This window comes from Oscarella lobularis, chromosome 7 (genome assembly GCF_947507565.1).
Source record: "Oscarella lobularis chromosome 7, ooOscLobu1.1, whole genome shotgun sequence".
In the NCBI taxonomy this organism is placed as follows: domain Eukaryota; kingdom Metazoa; phylum Porifera; class Homoscleromorpha; order Homosclerophorida; family Oscarellidae; genus Oscarella; species Oscarella lobularis.
Window position 1 is genome coordinate 2,264,087 of NC_089181.1, and position 15,423 is coordinate 2,279,509.

Below are 15,423 nucleotides of genomic sequence, written 5' to 3' on the forward strand. Positions count from 1 at the left end.
TTACTCCCCCTTATTAAATCAATTCATTAGATTCAGAAAAATAATAACGCGCGTCACCGATGACGTACCCAAAGTGCCAGAAGACGGCGACGGACGAATGTAGGCGTTGGGATCGCGCGTCCGATCACCCAATAGAGATCCTCCAGTGGTTGACGAACTAGGATCGACGGCACCAGCACAGCAAGCCGCTGGCCACGCGCCGACCGAACATCTCGATAAAGGTCGATTTTCCCGCTCCTGGCGGTCCAGTGAGACCGATCCGAAACGAACGCATCTTTTCGTCCCGTTTTAGACGCGAAGAAATCGCCGAAGCGATCAACTGGCCACGTTTTCTCTTGACCGGAGGTGGGCGTGGGCTCGCGCGAAGGGGTTCTCTCTCGTTTCGACCGGCTCACTCACCCTGACCGCCTCTGCCAGACGACTCGCTTGCCGATCGAATATTCCGTCGACCATTCGATCGGGTCCCCTTCGTCGACGTCTTCGCTACGCCGTGCGATTCCACTCGCACTTCGCATCGCTCCGAAGAGACGACGATGACGACGACGCGCGCAGCACGCGAACGATTTCCGTAGAGGACGAACGTTGTGGAAGGAAAGCGCCATTCCGGGTAAGCAGTGATTTGACTGATTTTCTTTTTGCGCGTGCATCGTTCGTCTCGCCCGCCCCTCGCGCGAAAGAAATGATTAGTTTTGGAGTGTAGTAAAAATCTGGTAGAGAAACTGTTTGTCTGGGTATGCTCGAGTTGAAAAGCTAGAGAACCATGTATAGAAATACTCGGCTCTGGCTATGTACCGTATGTGTCTTCTTGATGTGATCAAAAATTGGCCTAATGATGTGTTATGCTTCTGACAAGTGCTCGGCTCCTTGTATTTTTATACTGTATCAGTATGTGTACATTCTTCATGGTTTTCAGTCATAAACCCGTGAGCTGTTTATTCGGCAGAATATAGTCCTGTGTTTTTTTAGGCGGAACGGAAGTGAAGACGCTGGCAAGAAAGAAGAGACGCCTTGAAGGAGAAGAGAACAGTTTTGCATGTCAGTTTTGCGTGTCTTGCATGATGTAGTGGTGTGCAGCTTTTGATCTCCAGGGTATGGAGACAAAAGCAGACGTGGCAAGGGGAACTCGCGCGCGCGTGGATAGACTCTTCCGCGCGCGCTTGGGTAGGTTATTGACCTGAGCGCGCGCGGGAGGAGAGTCCGGGTGTAGGTCTGCATTACGCGCGCGCGAGTTTCCAGAGCCAGGCGCGCGCATCATTATATGCACATAAAAGTAGGGGAAACTATGTTCAAATTTTTATTGAAATAGAAACTAAAAAACGGTCTTCCTATCAGTGTTTCTGCGCTGCTGCTTCACCCGCCGTTGTCAGCAGGTGAAGCAGTGAGACTGAGACTGCAGTCTCCACAGCTATGTGTGCGTGCAGCCATCTCACAGAAAGTGAGACGCATACAGGCACATTTCTTCTTCTAGGCATCGTTCTCCTATGAAGACTACCAACAAGAACGATAGCCTCCAGTGGAGATGCGCGCCATGAAAATTGGGCAGTTTTTCTTCTCGGGGCCGCACAACCGCTTCAGCGGTTGGTATAGGCCTGCCCAGGAGATGTTGGCCTTTTAGACGTTATGGCCTCATACCAAAAGGAGGCGTACAAGCAGTTTATAGAGCTGCAACTTATAATTAAGTTGCAAGCCCCGCGGCCCCGCAACTTGGGCCGGCCCGTCTTGCCGAGGACGTTGGGACCGCGGTCTACCTCTTCGTCTGCTTCTTCTTCAGAAAAAAGAGAAGAAAATGAACTGGAGCCCATGTAGTGCCATTGGAACGACAATCACCTTCACTGTGGATATCTTCTTATTTCCGGTCACGTCATGATATCGATGTCTACAAAAAATATTAGCCGAAATTTACTGTTTGAAATCAATTTGACACTACGAAGTCAAATTAACAATCAATCCCCACCGTTTTATACGTAAAATAAAGAAACCGAGAGGCGAGCCAACACGCCAAAAACCGTGAGCTATAGTTCACTGCGCTCAGTTGTGCTCAATTTTGGATTGTTTATTCAACAGTCCTAAACAATGCATTGGCATCGTTCTTGGCAAAGCATTCAGGGTTTTAGAGCTCTTTCTCGGCCAAGGAACATCGTTTATCAAGCAACGATTGCGTTTGGCAAGCGTACGCTTTCTCCAACAAGTTGCAAAACTCGGCTCTAAAGCGTTTTCGAAGGATACGACGACTAAACACCAGTTTACGCGACTCCGCAACGGCGTGAAAGCACAAAGAACGCTTCTCCATGCTTCAAAACTAAGCGAAGAGCGTCGTACCTGCGTTATTCATGCTTGGGGCGATCGCAAAGGCAGTCGTTTCTTGCACTCGCACGTGTTCGACAAACTTACGGTCACGTAGACTACAAAAAGAAATACAATACAGTTAAACGGCTTTTCAAGGAAAAACAAAGAAAAACGGTTTACCCTACCCGGACATACGGAAAACCGCATTGTCGTACCGTATGTTGTACGCTGTCCAAAGTCCTGAAAAAAAGTGGGAAGAGATTGAAATGGCTCGTCGCATTGGGGTTTGCACTAATCAATTCACTATTACAGTAGTTCTGAGGGCATCTCTTACAAAAATATTTGACGACAACATAATTGACTAATATTGAGCTCCCGCATACAATTTCTCTTCTCTGTCTTTGGCTAGAAATTTCTCGCATATTTCAGCTATTGCCGTCTGTCGCGATTCTTTTGCCAGTTTGGCAATGCGTTTGACCTGCTCAACTCGTCGACCTCGAACGGCAACTAGATAGGCGTTCTTCAGCTTTTGACATCGTATCAGAGCGTTGATCTAAGCGAGCAGAAATGTAGAACAAAGTTTACGTATATACACTTTATCTATAAAAGCACCTTGTTGTCATCATTCGTAAGCATTTCAATAAACCTCTCGGCATTTTTCATCTGAAAATAACTAATTAATCTGTACTCCACCTTGTCATTTCATTGAGCCTACCTCCTTCTTGTCTTCCGCCAAGACATTGATGCACGACATCAAAATTTCTTCTTGGCATCTCCAGTCGTTTAGTCCGCTTTTCTTGACGCATGACAAGAGCTGCTCCACTTGACGCAAGCGCCTCAGCTTGGCAAAGCTTCGACTGACGTATGAGTAAATTTTATTGGCATTCAGACGAAAGTCCTGAGAGAAAACTTGAACAAAGGTTTGCAGTAGATCCCAAGTAAACATACCTGTATCAGTGTGAAAGCCAGTTTGAATCCATTCTCAATATTTTGGCTGGCTAATAAAACCTGAAGGAAACACTAGTAAAACATGGACTCCCAGGCCTCGTCTTCGCTGGCAAACCTGCGATGCTACAGTTGACTTGGCATTGGACGATCCAAACAGAGTCGCTGGCAGATCGCGTCGGCCTTTTGATGTCTGATAGGCAACTTCGGCGAGGACGCCGCACTCGTGCAAATACTTCGTCACTTCAATCTGAATTCGAACAACATGGGAATGCCGCTTCGCATCTCTGAAACAAAGAAGTAAGCGTTAGTAATGAAAGTGTCAGAAAATGACGCGAAATTGGCTTAGAATCTCCCCTGGAAACCGCTTACCCAAGTGAAGGGCTGAGTCGAAAACCGGACCTCGAGTCCGTTTGTTCTTCTTCGCTCGGATCTGCAACGTCGTATATGCTACCGGTTATCAGAGACTGCTTTTTAGGACGTTGCATGAAGCCGGGTCGAGAACGCATCGGTTCAATGCCGCGATACTCTGCAATGTACTTTTCCAGATGAGAAAGCGCCTTTTCTAGATGATGTAGACGCGGATAAACGTCAAGTTGATTGCTCGGTCGTCCCGCTTCGCCCGTAAAGAAATTGATGCATGTAAACGAAGCGCGAATGTAGTCCTAAGAAAAAAAACATTGGCTCTCAGTCTCTCAGTTTCTCGCGTTCTTTTACTTACTTTCATGAAAAGTTGGAGTTTGTACAGAACGGCAAACAGTCGCTTCTGCGTCAGATACTGACAGCTTGCCGTCAGATATTTCTCCCATTTTTCTAATGACGAGTCGGCCACGAGCATTTCTTCCTGCAGCTTGCCAAAGCAACTGTGTGAAAGTGACGGAAGAAGAACGCCTTTGACAAATACGCTTGGAGTGCATCTCTGAAGAACAAGAAGCTCATACTATCAGGCCAAAAAAATAGAAGGTCTACCTTATCAAGAACAATCTGACAGGCTTTACTGATGAACTTGTAGCTAACGTAAAATTCCACGAGCATAGAGTCGCTGCCGTAGGCTTTGATGTAGTATCGGCACTCGCTAAAACGAGCGGGATCCAGCTTGGTCGGCGATCCAGGACGCTAGAATGCAAATAATTTAATCATTTCATACCCCTAGAGAGAGAGAGAGTCCTTTACCCGTATAGCGTGAGTGACCGACGCCGGATCGGTCACCTAAAAAAATAAAGACGTATACAATAGAGAAAATATTTGAGATGGGTTTTGTACCAGTTCCGCAGTGATGAACGGAGTGCTTCGAATTTGATCAACGATGGCATTGACTAATACTTGCCTTTGTCCCGCGTCTTTCTGTCTCTATCATATACATAAGCAATTGGCGTAAAATCGGTGCATACAGCACAAAAATCTTACGTTGAAGCAGTGGCCAAATTTTTCTCTGGCCGCTTCATACTGTCCCGCTTTGAGGCAGGCCATTCCCCACGACGACCAAACGACATTGGGATCTAGATGGCTCTTAGTTGACACTTCTACGGCGAGAATAAAACGATCGTCCAGTAGTAACTTGTCCCTCAAACGCCTAAGAAAACGAGTTTCGACACGTATGGAGTAATTCGCGCGAGAGAAACCTAGCAGCGTCCTGATGGCGTAGATCTTCCAGGGAAGGAACGCTGGAGCAGTCTGATGATATGAGAAAGTTAAGAAGTTCAGCCTTCGAGAGATATCTGAGGAGAACGAGGTTCTAATAAACGTCCTACTTTCAGCCCCTCGTGGACGGTACACTTACGTGTCGCATAATTCCACGCCTGAGCTGTCACCACATTTCATGAATTTGACTTTCGCCGTGAAGAGCAAATGCTGAATCATGCTGTGTAGAGCAAAAGTGAACCAAGTCAAGTGCGCCAATTGATACATGTCTACCTGACGATCAGCTGCTGATCGACTTCCTCGTTCTTTCCGTGGTATCTCACCATTCGCGAAGACAGCCCGTCGCATAGTTGAAGAATGACAAAAGCGCATCGATGCGGATCACTGTGCAGCTCAAGAAGACTCAAACACACAGTAGTACTCGGAGACTATTGGAAAGACGAGCATTTACCGTAGAAAGACTTGAGATCTCTTTGTGGGGGGTAATTTCCAAGGGGTTCTTACCTGAGGATAGCAGAATTCTTTCCTAAGTGAAGCACAATACTCTTCGTCGTCAGCGGGAAGAAGCCACGGTTCTTCCAAATCGATGTCCTGTTCGATCATGTCATCATCTATTGCAGTCGGTGGACTGAAGGCGTCTCCACTACTCGGCAAGTCTCCGCCACCTGAACGAGGATTTATAAATAAAAAGAATCAGAATGCACAGGCGAACATACTGGTTACGACGCTTTCCACCAAAAGCGACTTGCCTTGCTGCAAGTGACTGCAACGAAAAAACGCAGCAATGATCGCAAAAAGTCACCCCTCCCCTCATCGATGTTCAAAAGAACCTGTAGCAATTCTTGCACACGCGAACGGCACCGTCGTACGTATCCACGCGATGTCGATACGACGAGCAGCTGTCGCACACGACGCGACCACAACGTCGGCAGTGGTGCCGACGATTAAACTACAACGACCTCGCAATCACACGGAAACGCGCTTTCTCCCCGCGTCTCTTACCATTGTAAAGTGTTCTTCACATTCCATGCACGCCGGAACGCTTTCGTCTTTCGTCCACTCTTCCCTCGTCGGAACTCTCTCGGGCAGTTCGTACGGACGCGCGCCGAGCGCCTTGCGCTTTGCCTGCGAATACGGCGACACAGTCACCGAGTCTAAAAGCGACGACGTCGTCGAAGTGAAATTTGACATGAAGGCGCGACGATCCATCGACGTCGTCGACGTGGGTTTAGTGAGAAAGGTGTACGACGACGCACGTCGAAGCGGTGGAGTGGCGGAAGGCGAGTCCGTGCGAGATGGAGGTCGAGTACTAGGTACGACTGAATAGAGAAGAGAGAGAGAGAGTTGGTCGTCGGCTCAACGTCGTTTCTTCTAGTATTAGCTTACCCGACTGGCGATGCGTCATGTAGGCGGGAGGAAACTCAAGCGATTTGCGAGCGTAGTCGACGACGATCGCGTCGAACGGTTTCACGTCGACAACGGTAGCTTGCAAATCGACGTCGCCTTCGCGCTGCAGATCGGATGTTTGCAGACACGCGAGAAATTTTCCAGCCCATTCAATCTGCGGAAAAGGGTTGCCAGGTTATCCGGAGTGCCTAGAGGTTGACTAACCTTTTGGTTCATGAGGAGCTGCTCAAAAAGCCAAGTTGGTCGATGCAGTAGCGACGTGTAGTTGTCTCTATCGCCACTGGGAATGCAGCGCAAAGCCTGCGTTATTTTTTAAAGGAGAGTTGAGCAAAACCAGGCGAACTTTTTTGTCTTTTATACGTACGTACCTTTACACCCATGCACGTTGCTTTGAGTCTTTCTTTTTCATCGTCGGTCAACCGGGGCTCAAAGTTCGATAAAACGTATTCGAGCAGAAAGACTTTTCCGTCAAGTGATTTCACTCGATCGCTCAGAAGAGATTGGCACATGTTGAGAATTTCGTCAGGAGTCGCAATGTCACTTCCGAGAACCTAAGCAAACGTATTTGACTCTCAACCCGCCCTTGGCCTCCTCTTCACTTACCATGTGAGCTTTCATCATGTCTCTTTCGACTTCAATAAGATTCAGTATGTAATCCTCCTCAACGTCCTAAGGCAAACAAGAGTTTCGAAGCGCCTGCGACCGACCGGCAGAGTGATCCTACCAAAAGCCGAAGATGAGCCATTTTCGCCCACTTCCTTGCAACGTCAAATTTCTTCAAATCAAGCAAAAGACGCAACGTCTTTTCATCGTCACTCAGCAGATCTTTCCACTTTAAATCAGACGTCTCCAATGCCTATAGAAGAAGAAAAGAAAATTAGACACAACCACAAGATAAATCCCAGAGCCACTGTACCTCTTCATATACGTGCATTCGATCCAACTTATGAAGAACGATCTTTCGATACGCAGACGCGGAGCCGATTCGATCAAGACACAGCCTCAGCGACGCAACGCACACGTCTACGGGCCACCGATCCAAAATACCCAACACAAGACTCGCCATCAAGTCGCCGTTCGCCAATCGCGCCAAGTATCGCCAGCAATCGACGGCATTCGCCTTATTCACCAGTCCAGCGACGAAAACGTCGAGCGGCTTGGACGTCGTCCCGTCGTTACGGAAACCAATCGAAGAATCGACGATATCGATCGCCTTCGTCCAATTCCCGTGGTAGACGAACGCCTCGAGCAATTTGGCGACGTACGTCTCCGTTCGTCGATCCGTGCTCGCCAGCAGTAGCACGGAGCGCGCCTCGTCGCTCGCCACCTTGCCGTCGTCGTCGAATCGTAATCGATCGGCGACGTAGCGACGAAGCGTCGGAAACTCGTCGAGCGACGACGACGACGACGATTCTTCTCTTCGACTGGCGACGGGTCGAAGCAGCGAGGCGAGCGCAAAGAGAAGGGGACTCTTCGACGCCAAATACTCCGATACGGAATCGATGAGCGAATGGCTGACGCGCGTCCACCAACGTAGCGGATCGCGAACGCGAAAGATCAAGTCGTTGCCGCCGTCGTCGATCGTCAGCGACGATTCGGACCGACGCGTCGGCACGAGCATGTTCGATCCGTGAACGAAGGCCGGCGGCAACGTGAAACCGGCTTCGAAGTTGAACGGCGCGTAGGCGATGTGAATTTCGCGAAAGGGAGAGGTCGCCCCGCCGCCTGCGGAATCGTCTCTGCGTTTCATGCTGCGCTCGAGAAGGGAGTGCAATTGGCTCGCCTTGCCCGGACTCAGGATGCTCTGGATGAATTGGAGAAGAGCTGTGTCCGGATCGGACGTCGACGATTTGTAGGTGAAGTCGCGTGAAAACCAGTCGAGTTGTCGAGGAAGCGTTACCTGGAGAGCAAAAGAAAATCACCGAAAAGGGTATCGTTCTGAAAGAGTTGGCCTACTTTGCCTGACGATGGGTCTATTGTCACTGTTTCCTCGAGGAAGTCTCGAAAAGCAGGAAAGAGAAGTTTATCCAATTTGCTGGATCTCACAACCTTTTAATAATTAAAAATCGAAGAACGCGAGAAAAACTTGGGGTTTTATTATTACCTGCGGAAATGGACACGATTGCGTTCCGAACGTGAGAAGAAACAGTAAGTTCGGATTCGGCTGTCCACACGAGATCTTTCCAAGGGGATCGTCAGAAGACAATTCTTGAGAAGGGAATCAGTCACGACCAATTCGCTCTTATCTCGCCAAACTCACCTGGTAGCAAATCTTCCAAACCATTTCCAAAAAAAGACGGCGGAGGCAAACCGCTGCGAAGTAGACGAAAGTAGATGTCGAAGGCACTAAAAACGGACAACTGCATAGCAAAAAAAAAGAAAGAGACTCATTTATCTCCGCAATTACGGTACCTGACGGGCCCGAGCGCTCCGATGCGATACGCAATTCTTCTCATGTACATGAGCCGCTCTAGTACGCTCTTACTTCCGTACAGATTCGTCGGATTGAATGCGGTTTTGATAGGCACTTCGATTACGGCGTGAATCATCATGGCGTTGAAGACGTTAACAAAGAAACTGAGCAAATCTTCGGCGGTGGCGAGCGTTTTGAGATCGAAGTGTCGCAGTTGGCCCGTCATCGTCGCTAAGGCTCTAAACTGGGACGAAGAACGGGCTTGATCGATAAGAGCAGGACCAAAAACGCCTATTTTGGCCGTCTTGGCTGTCACTGAGAAAGAGCTGGGAGATGTCATTTATGAGAACTGGTGGTTTTTACCTTGGAGAAAATTGACAAGGCTTGTAAGTAGGCTTATGTCGAGACGACTGGTTGACGATTCGGCGCCGTTTGCTTCGCCAAAGGTGTCGTTCAGAACAATAAGAGTCGAATCATCCAGCTGTCTATAGAGTCCTGAAACGATGCATTTTTAAACATAGCGAAAAGTCGGTGGGCAATGAAAACGTACTCGGCTTTTCAGACGCAGAACGACGGCCACTCGAAATCAATTTCGGACACGAACAGTGAACGATTATCTTCACCAAATTGAGATTCAATTCGCGAGCAATTGCTTCAAGCCTACGGACGCGCATACGATATCAAGACGCGAACGGAGGAAAAACACAACGAACTTGTAGGGAGAAATTTGCTTGCGGAACATTAATTTGCCAAGTGTCGGAGTGGGGCCCTCCTTCAGCACAGCCAAAGGATTCGCCGCTCTCTTTTCCAAATTGAGTCCACCTAAAGGTAGAGGTCAATTAGTTAATTAATCAATCATTTATTTGGGCGATTAGCGGCCATTTTATTTCTTTTACCGTCTCCTTCTTCGCACGATATCAATAGACTAGAGAAATTGTCGACGTGCGTGAAAAATCGACCGATGTAATCCGACGTATGTCCTCTGGCGCCTTTCGGAGCCGTATACGCCTCCAAAAGAGATTCCATTGCCTGACGAACAGGGGACTTGTGTCCAATATCCGCTTTTTGAATTTCCGTCTCGTCGTGCCCCTCCGCCGCTTTAACTTCGGCCGCGACGCTCTGATAATAACCGGACTTGTCGCTTTCCACGTTCCTTTCCTTCTCCCATGATTTAGCGTCCAGAGGACCGCTTCCTTGAGTGAGCAGCCAAGGCAGAGCCCTGTCCTTGACGAGCAAGAAGAGATCGTAAGCGCGACGCAGAAACGATAGCGGGCCCGCTTCGCTAGCGTCGCCGCCGCCGCCGCCGCCGCCGCCGTCGTCGTCGCGAATTCGATTGATCGCCATCAAAAGAAACTCGCGACACACGCTGACAATCGTCGTCGACGAGCAGGCCAAATCGAAGAGAACCATTGACGGCAACGACGACGCGAGAGCGACGACGCAATCGGGCGGATTGTGAATAAAAGGAAAATGCTTCGGAGTGACGGAACTCGATAAAAGCTCCTTCATCGCCTCGAGCGTCGACGACGACGATCCCATTTGTACGGGCGACGACGACCTGTCGCCGCCGCCGCCGCCGAATCGACTTTCAAACGAGACCTTCTTCTTGCGCGACGGCATTGGCGACGTTCGCGGCGAATGACGTCGCGACGCCGGACCCTTGAGCTGTTCGCCGAGTTGATCGAGCTGATCGGAAAACTTGACGGCATTCGCCGCCGCTTGACCCTCCATGCCGAACATGTGAACGACTTCGTAGGCGCGATGATAGTTGCCGCTGCGAAGGCACAACTGGAGCAGCGTGTCGGGCGACGACAGCATGCGCGAAACGATTCCCGTTCGTTTGTTATGAAACGATCGACGTCCGGTCATCGCGCGAGCGGCGCGTCGCGTCGTCGGCGAGCCCGATCGACGACCGCGCTTTCGGCGTCGAGGCAACGCCGCCGACGACGAATTCTTCTCCTCCGTATCGCCTTCGCCGCCCGAATCCCATCGTTTTCGCTCGTCGAAAGCGCGACTTCGTCGTTGCGAGACGAGCGATTTTCGCTCGGTTTCGTCCTCCTCCGGCGACGGCGGCGGCACGTCCTCCTCGTTCATTTCGATCTCGCTGTCCGTTTCCGCCACCGACACGCCGCTTCCCTCGAGAAGCAATTTTCTCGTCCCAGACGACGAGACGAGTTGAAATCGCCACTTCGCCTCGTTCACGTACTGATTCAAACGCGCCGTGCGCTGCTGCAAGTCGGCGACGACGATCGACGTTCGAACGAGAGTCTCGTCGTTTTCTGCACTCGACGACGCGTGAAGGTCGTCGGCCGAGCCGCCGCTCAACGATCGTCGATGCGTGCTCGATCGATGTCGCGCGAATTTCGCCGATTCTAAGTCCATGAGCGAGTCCTTGAGCATGTTAATCACGTCGCAAGCGACCGCTTCGTCGACGACGAAATCGTCGCGAAAGGGAAACGACGATAGGCCGCCGCTCGCCGTGCTGCTATCGCCGCCGCCGCCGCCGCCGCCGCCGCCTGACTGTTCGCATATGTCCGGCGTTAGTTGATCCTCGTCGGAATCCTTTGACGACGGATCGTCGAGATCCGACGTCTTGACGAAAAGAAGCGAGAAAATGTTTTCGAGCACTTCGACGCGATAGGCGAGCGGCACGACGTGCGACAAAGCGTTGCGCGCGTTTTTCAAATTTGTCGTCACGTTGACGCTGTAGTCGTTGTCGGAGGCGGCGGCGGCGGCGGCGGCGTCCTCGTCGCCTTTCTGCTTCCGATTGGCGAAGAGCAAGGCGTCGACGACGTATCGAACGGCACAGAAACTACGAAAGATCGACACGTCGCGTTCCTGCTCGGACGAATTCGGACCAGTTGTTGAAACGGAGCGACTGAGCGATCGACGCGGCGGTCTCGAATGCGAGTAGATGTCGGGCGTCGACGGCGTGGAGGACGACGGCGAGGCGCGCGAATAGGCCGGCGACAGCGACGGCGTGACGGCGAGCGGACTCTTTCGAAGCAGTTCGATGACGTCGTCTGAAGCGAGACAAGACATCGAGATGCATCGATTAAGAACGTAGAGAACCGAGTGAGATTCCAAGCCTTCGAACATTTGACAGAAGAGAGTCGGTTCGCCAGGAGCTGTAGATTCCGTCATGAGAGGTCTAAATAAAAGGTTGAAGTACTTAGCTACGGTTACTAGTAAAATCGCGGTAAATGAGCCGTAAACAATCCCGAGCATGGCTCCAGCCCAGTCAGGGTTCTGCCGAGAATTTTTTCAAGTGTGGGAAGAGGGTATGGAAGCAAAGATATAACTCCAAGGAAAATTTTATAGAGATGTAGTTGCCTAGTTTTAGTTTAATAATTAATAGAAAAGGTTTCACTCGCCATTTTTTAAGCCTTCGCAATAACTAAAGCAAGCGACGGGCCGACTCTGCTGCAGTAATTGCTGCAGCGAGTTTTCACTTGTTAAGTGTGGCGGTAAACTGTAAAGACCAGTTCCTTTGCCTATGATATCTGAAGGTTTGGGTAAAGGGCTTCTATAGTCGTGAATTGGGCGAAGGGTCCCCCTTTGGGGGAACAAAGCTTCGTTTCACCGCTGCGAGCTCAAAAAACGCGTTTTCTCGCGCAGAGAACTTTAAAAAAAGATCAAAAAACATCGACACTTGACACAAACCCCACGGAAGACGGTGCTATGGAGGTTTATCCCGGTGACAGAGGTGCCCAGGAGCTGGGAGAGAGATGCGAGAACTAGGAAGGCGTGCAATGTTACACCCTTGTCAAGTTAGTATATTATCGGTAAACATAAATGAAGGGGTGGGTTAGACAGAACGGGTAAGGGCAGACTATTACGACCAACGAAAATATAAAAGAGGGAAGGGGTATGTGTGAGACGAAGTTAGATGCAGTTAGTGAAGGTCACTGCCAAAGCACCGAATATCGGTGTTGGCGGGAAGTGACGAGGCGCGGGTCGCCGAGCATGGAAGTGAGGAATGAGGCGACCACCGGGCCACAGTGCCTCAAGCCTTGGGGAGTGTTGCCAATCTCCCTTCTATCCTAGCCACGAGCTCTGCTCTGCTCCATCTGATAAGTACTTGTAAATGCTGGGTATTTATACTCAAACGCGACTGGGGCCGAGCGACTGCAGCTATTCACAACCAAAACTGCTTCGTTTGACCCGAAAAACCTTTGCCAATCGGCCGAAAATGCAATTCTGACCACAAACACGAACGAAATTTTGTTCGAAATCAATTCGAAATGCGAAAAACGACAGCGGAATGTGTGCTACGTACGCAAGATACGCCCTGTCACGCGACATTGAGCAACGCATGACGTCAATCATCGCGTTGCTACGAAATGCCCTAATACGAGAAGTAGAAGCGATGAATCGGTCGCAACACGCATTGTTGGTCTATTCTAAAGACATTCAGTCGCTATTTGGACGCGAAAAGCGAACGCATACGCAGTTACGGCAGTATGCTTGGTCAGCAAAATCAAGGTGCTACGTCCCGTTCTATCACGGGCAAGCCAAACGTGCGTTGCACGTGATACGCAAACAATCGGACGAAAAGGCTACGTAGCTAGACTATTCGATCCGTTTCTCGTCAAACTACCTAACCAATGGGCAGGGTATAATAAAAACGTCCGGTACTGTGCACGTTACACAGTATAATGGTAGCAAGATGCGATAAAATGATGTGCAGTAATTATTGCAAGGGACTGGCCGACTCTTCTGCCGTACGTCCTTAAGATTTTTTCAGCCTTTAAAGGACGTTTTTCTTTCATGGGATTTAGATATTTTATGTCTGTCTCTAATTCGAATCCTTTACTGAATGGACCCCCGCATTCTATACATAACGTTTTAGTAGTATGGGTCGGCTATAGGCGAGTGAGCGTCGGGCCAACTCATGCGGGCAGAACTCTGAGCCCTTACTTTTAGTAAGGGCCAGAGCTATGCTCAGGACTCCGACCCTTACTAAAAATTCCTTAGCATGGCGGCGTTCTTCCTACCTGGCCTTTTCCAGACACCACTGCACAAGCTGCGTCTGATAGGCGAGTTTTCTGCAGGCGTCGTGTATGAGAGGATTACCAACGGCGTCCTACGGAGTAACGACATTCTTTTTGTGTAAGCGTCTCTATTGTTTGACAGTACCTGTTTTGACCAAAGTGCTTCTAGTAGATAAACCGCCGTTTCAACGCTCTGACAGCGAGACCAGCCGAGAAGCAACATCAGCGGCTTCAACGGTCCGAACTCGTCACGTACAAATAACGCAGCCAACTCATCGAATTTACTCTCGCGAACCAAATCCAAGCCAACAACCTAGAAACAGAAGTAAATGAGTAGGGGGCCCCTGAAGGTCTCTCTCTCCTCACCAGTAAACGCTCGAGGACGTGATAACCCTTGTGTATTGCCTGCATGCACAATTCTTTCCATGCATCCCTCGTCGCAACCTCGAAGCCCAGGCCGACGCGCTCTTCCCGACTTCGCCACAGATGATCCTCAACGTGACAGAATCGAGTTATGAGAAACGGAGTCGTTCGTCCGAGCAGGCACGCGTAGACGCGCGACTTGTTGACGACGCCGTCAGAGTCGCTCGCCTGGAGGAGATCGGCGAATAGGCTGTCGATGGCATCGATTTCGACCGTGTTGGGCGCGGGATCCATCAGTGCGAGCATCTTATAGATCGTCGACGTTCGCTCGCTCGACTGGCCGAGATTTTGTCCCAGCGACGCGGCGAGAAGTTCTTCGCTTGCTGCGTCAATGTAAAGTCGTTGCAGGGCTCGGTCTGTGGCGAGGAAGCAATTGCCGTCGTCGCGTGACGACGATGACGACGACGACGACGAGAGCTCGACTATAAGCTCGCTACCAAGAGAGGGATCGGCGACGAGAACGTCTTTGAGATATGCCAGTGTCGAGTTTGATAGAGTCGACGACGTCTCCGCCTTCGAATCGTCTCGATTTTTGACGTGAAGATGATAGTCACAGAGTTCCTATAAAAGGAGATTTATAAATTAAATTAAATGATACTGTGAAGACTACTACCCCGGTCAGATTTACAGACCGGCATTTATCTCAAAATATTGACGATCATAGAGGTAACGTCACTGTTTCTTAGACTCTAGTCATGCCATTTACGTCTCTATTCTATATGGGATGCATTCTGATGATTTGTATTACTTTCAGTGTCGATGGCGATAGTTCAACTGATCCAGATCGTAGGAGAAGTCGAAATTCGAGCCATTTTCTCGTATACGGATGCAACCTTCCATCCTGCCCGTCTAATCCCAAATCAACGTACTGACTGTAGGCCAACCAAGCCAGGTGCTGCGACGAAGGAATCGCAGTTGAAACACTACAACAAAATACGTCCAACGATGCAGAGCAAAAAAATGACCGAAAGGCGGTTTTTAGGTGTACTGACACCCAACCCCTCCCCACACCCCCAAAAATGGCGTCTTTCGCGTTTCTGACTCTATAGTATCTAGATGCAGCCAAACCTGAAGGTATCTGCATCTTCTGAATAGATGAGAGACTGCAGGATCGCTCGCACGGTGCTCGGGTCGCCTTCGACGAGCTTTCGGAGGCACACGCGAGCCAATTCCCACTGGCCCAGCGACAGGTGATTGCTGATAGCAACGAGAAGACGTTCGGCCGACGCCTGTTCGTCGTCGAGTCGCAATTGCACAGGAAGAGTCCAGCTCATGCTCGAGGCGGCTCGAGGAACTCGTGACTCCCCGTCGTAA

General features: G+C 50.0%; 1 protein-coding gene and 1 long non-coding RNA gene across 4 annotated transcripts; one reads left to right on the top strand and one right to left on the bottom strand.

Annotated features, from left to right (window-relative positions):
• Positions 1-63: 63 nt before the first annotated feature.
• LOC136189135 (uncharacterized) lies at positions 64-1,322 on the top strand. The gene is made up of 3 exons (XR_010670354.1): positions 64-221; positions 293-607; positions 967-1,322. It is a non-coding gene; the product is annotated as an uncharacterized lncRNA (long non-coding RNA).
• On the bottom strand, positions 1,321-15,404 carry LOC136189127 (zinc finger FYVE domain-containing protein 26-like). 3 transcript variants are annotated; one of them, XR_010670350.1, is made up of 38 exons: positions 15,178-15,404; positions 14,858-15,032; positions 14,053-14,670; positions 13,832-13,999; positions 13,690-13,778; positions 9,589-11,843; positions 9,406-9,514; positions 9,243-9,352; positions 9,056-9,187; positions 8,692-9,007; positions 8,540-8,625; positions 8,384-8,487; positions 8,236-8,328; positions 7,196-8,179; positions 7,004-7,135; positions 6,883-6,948; positions 6,648-6,830; positions 6,484-6,579; positions 6,259-6,433; positions 5,875-6,191; positions 5,703-5,821; positions 5,589-5,635; positions 5,377-5,537; positions 5,146-5,300; positions 5,012-5,092; positions 4,854-4,949; positions 4,639-4,804; positions 4,495-4,581; positions 4,405-4,440; positions 4,201-4,347; positions 3,953-4,150; positions 3,604-3,896; positions 3,350-3,518; positions 3,235-3,294; positions 3,002-3,184; positions 2,899-2,949; positions 2,472-2,839; positions 1,321-2,402 (listed from the first exon to the last, which is right to left on the bottom strand). XR_010670350.1 is itself a non-coding variant. In XM_065976972.1 (37 exons), the coding sequence occupies exons 1-37, from the start codon at positions 15,381-15,383 to the stop codon at positions 2,648-2,650; spliced, it is 8,655 nt and encodes a 2,884-aa protein (XP_065833044.1). In that variant the 5' UTR covers positions 15,384-15,404; the 3' UTR covers positions 1,321-2,647. The 3 variants fall into 3 exon arrangements, 1 of the variants encoding a protein (XP_065833044.1); XR_010670351.1 differs by having other exon boundaries at positions 1,321-1,765; positions 1,828-2,839; XM_065976972.1 differs by having other exon boundaries at positions 1,321-2,839.
• Between the last annotated feature and the right edge of the window lie 19 nt (positions 15,405-15,423).

Coding starts and splice junctions, on each gene's coding strand:
- LOC136189127 (XM_065976972.1), bottom strand. CDS start 15,383: ATGAGCTGGACTCTTCCTGTGCAATTGCGACTCGACGACGAACAGGCG. Junction 9,515..9,588: donor ATCGTGCGAAGAAGGAGACG/GTAAAAGAAATA, acceptor CTCTACCTTTAG/GTGGACTCAATTTGGAAAAG. Junction 4,151..4,200: donor GTCAGATTGTTCTTGATAAG/GTAGACCTTCTA, acceptor CTTGTTCTTCAG/AGATGCACTCCAAGCGTATT.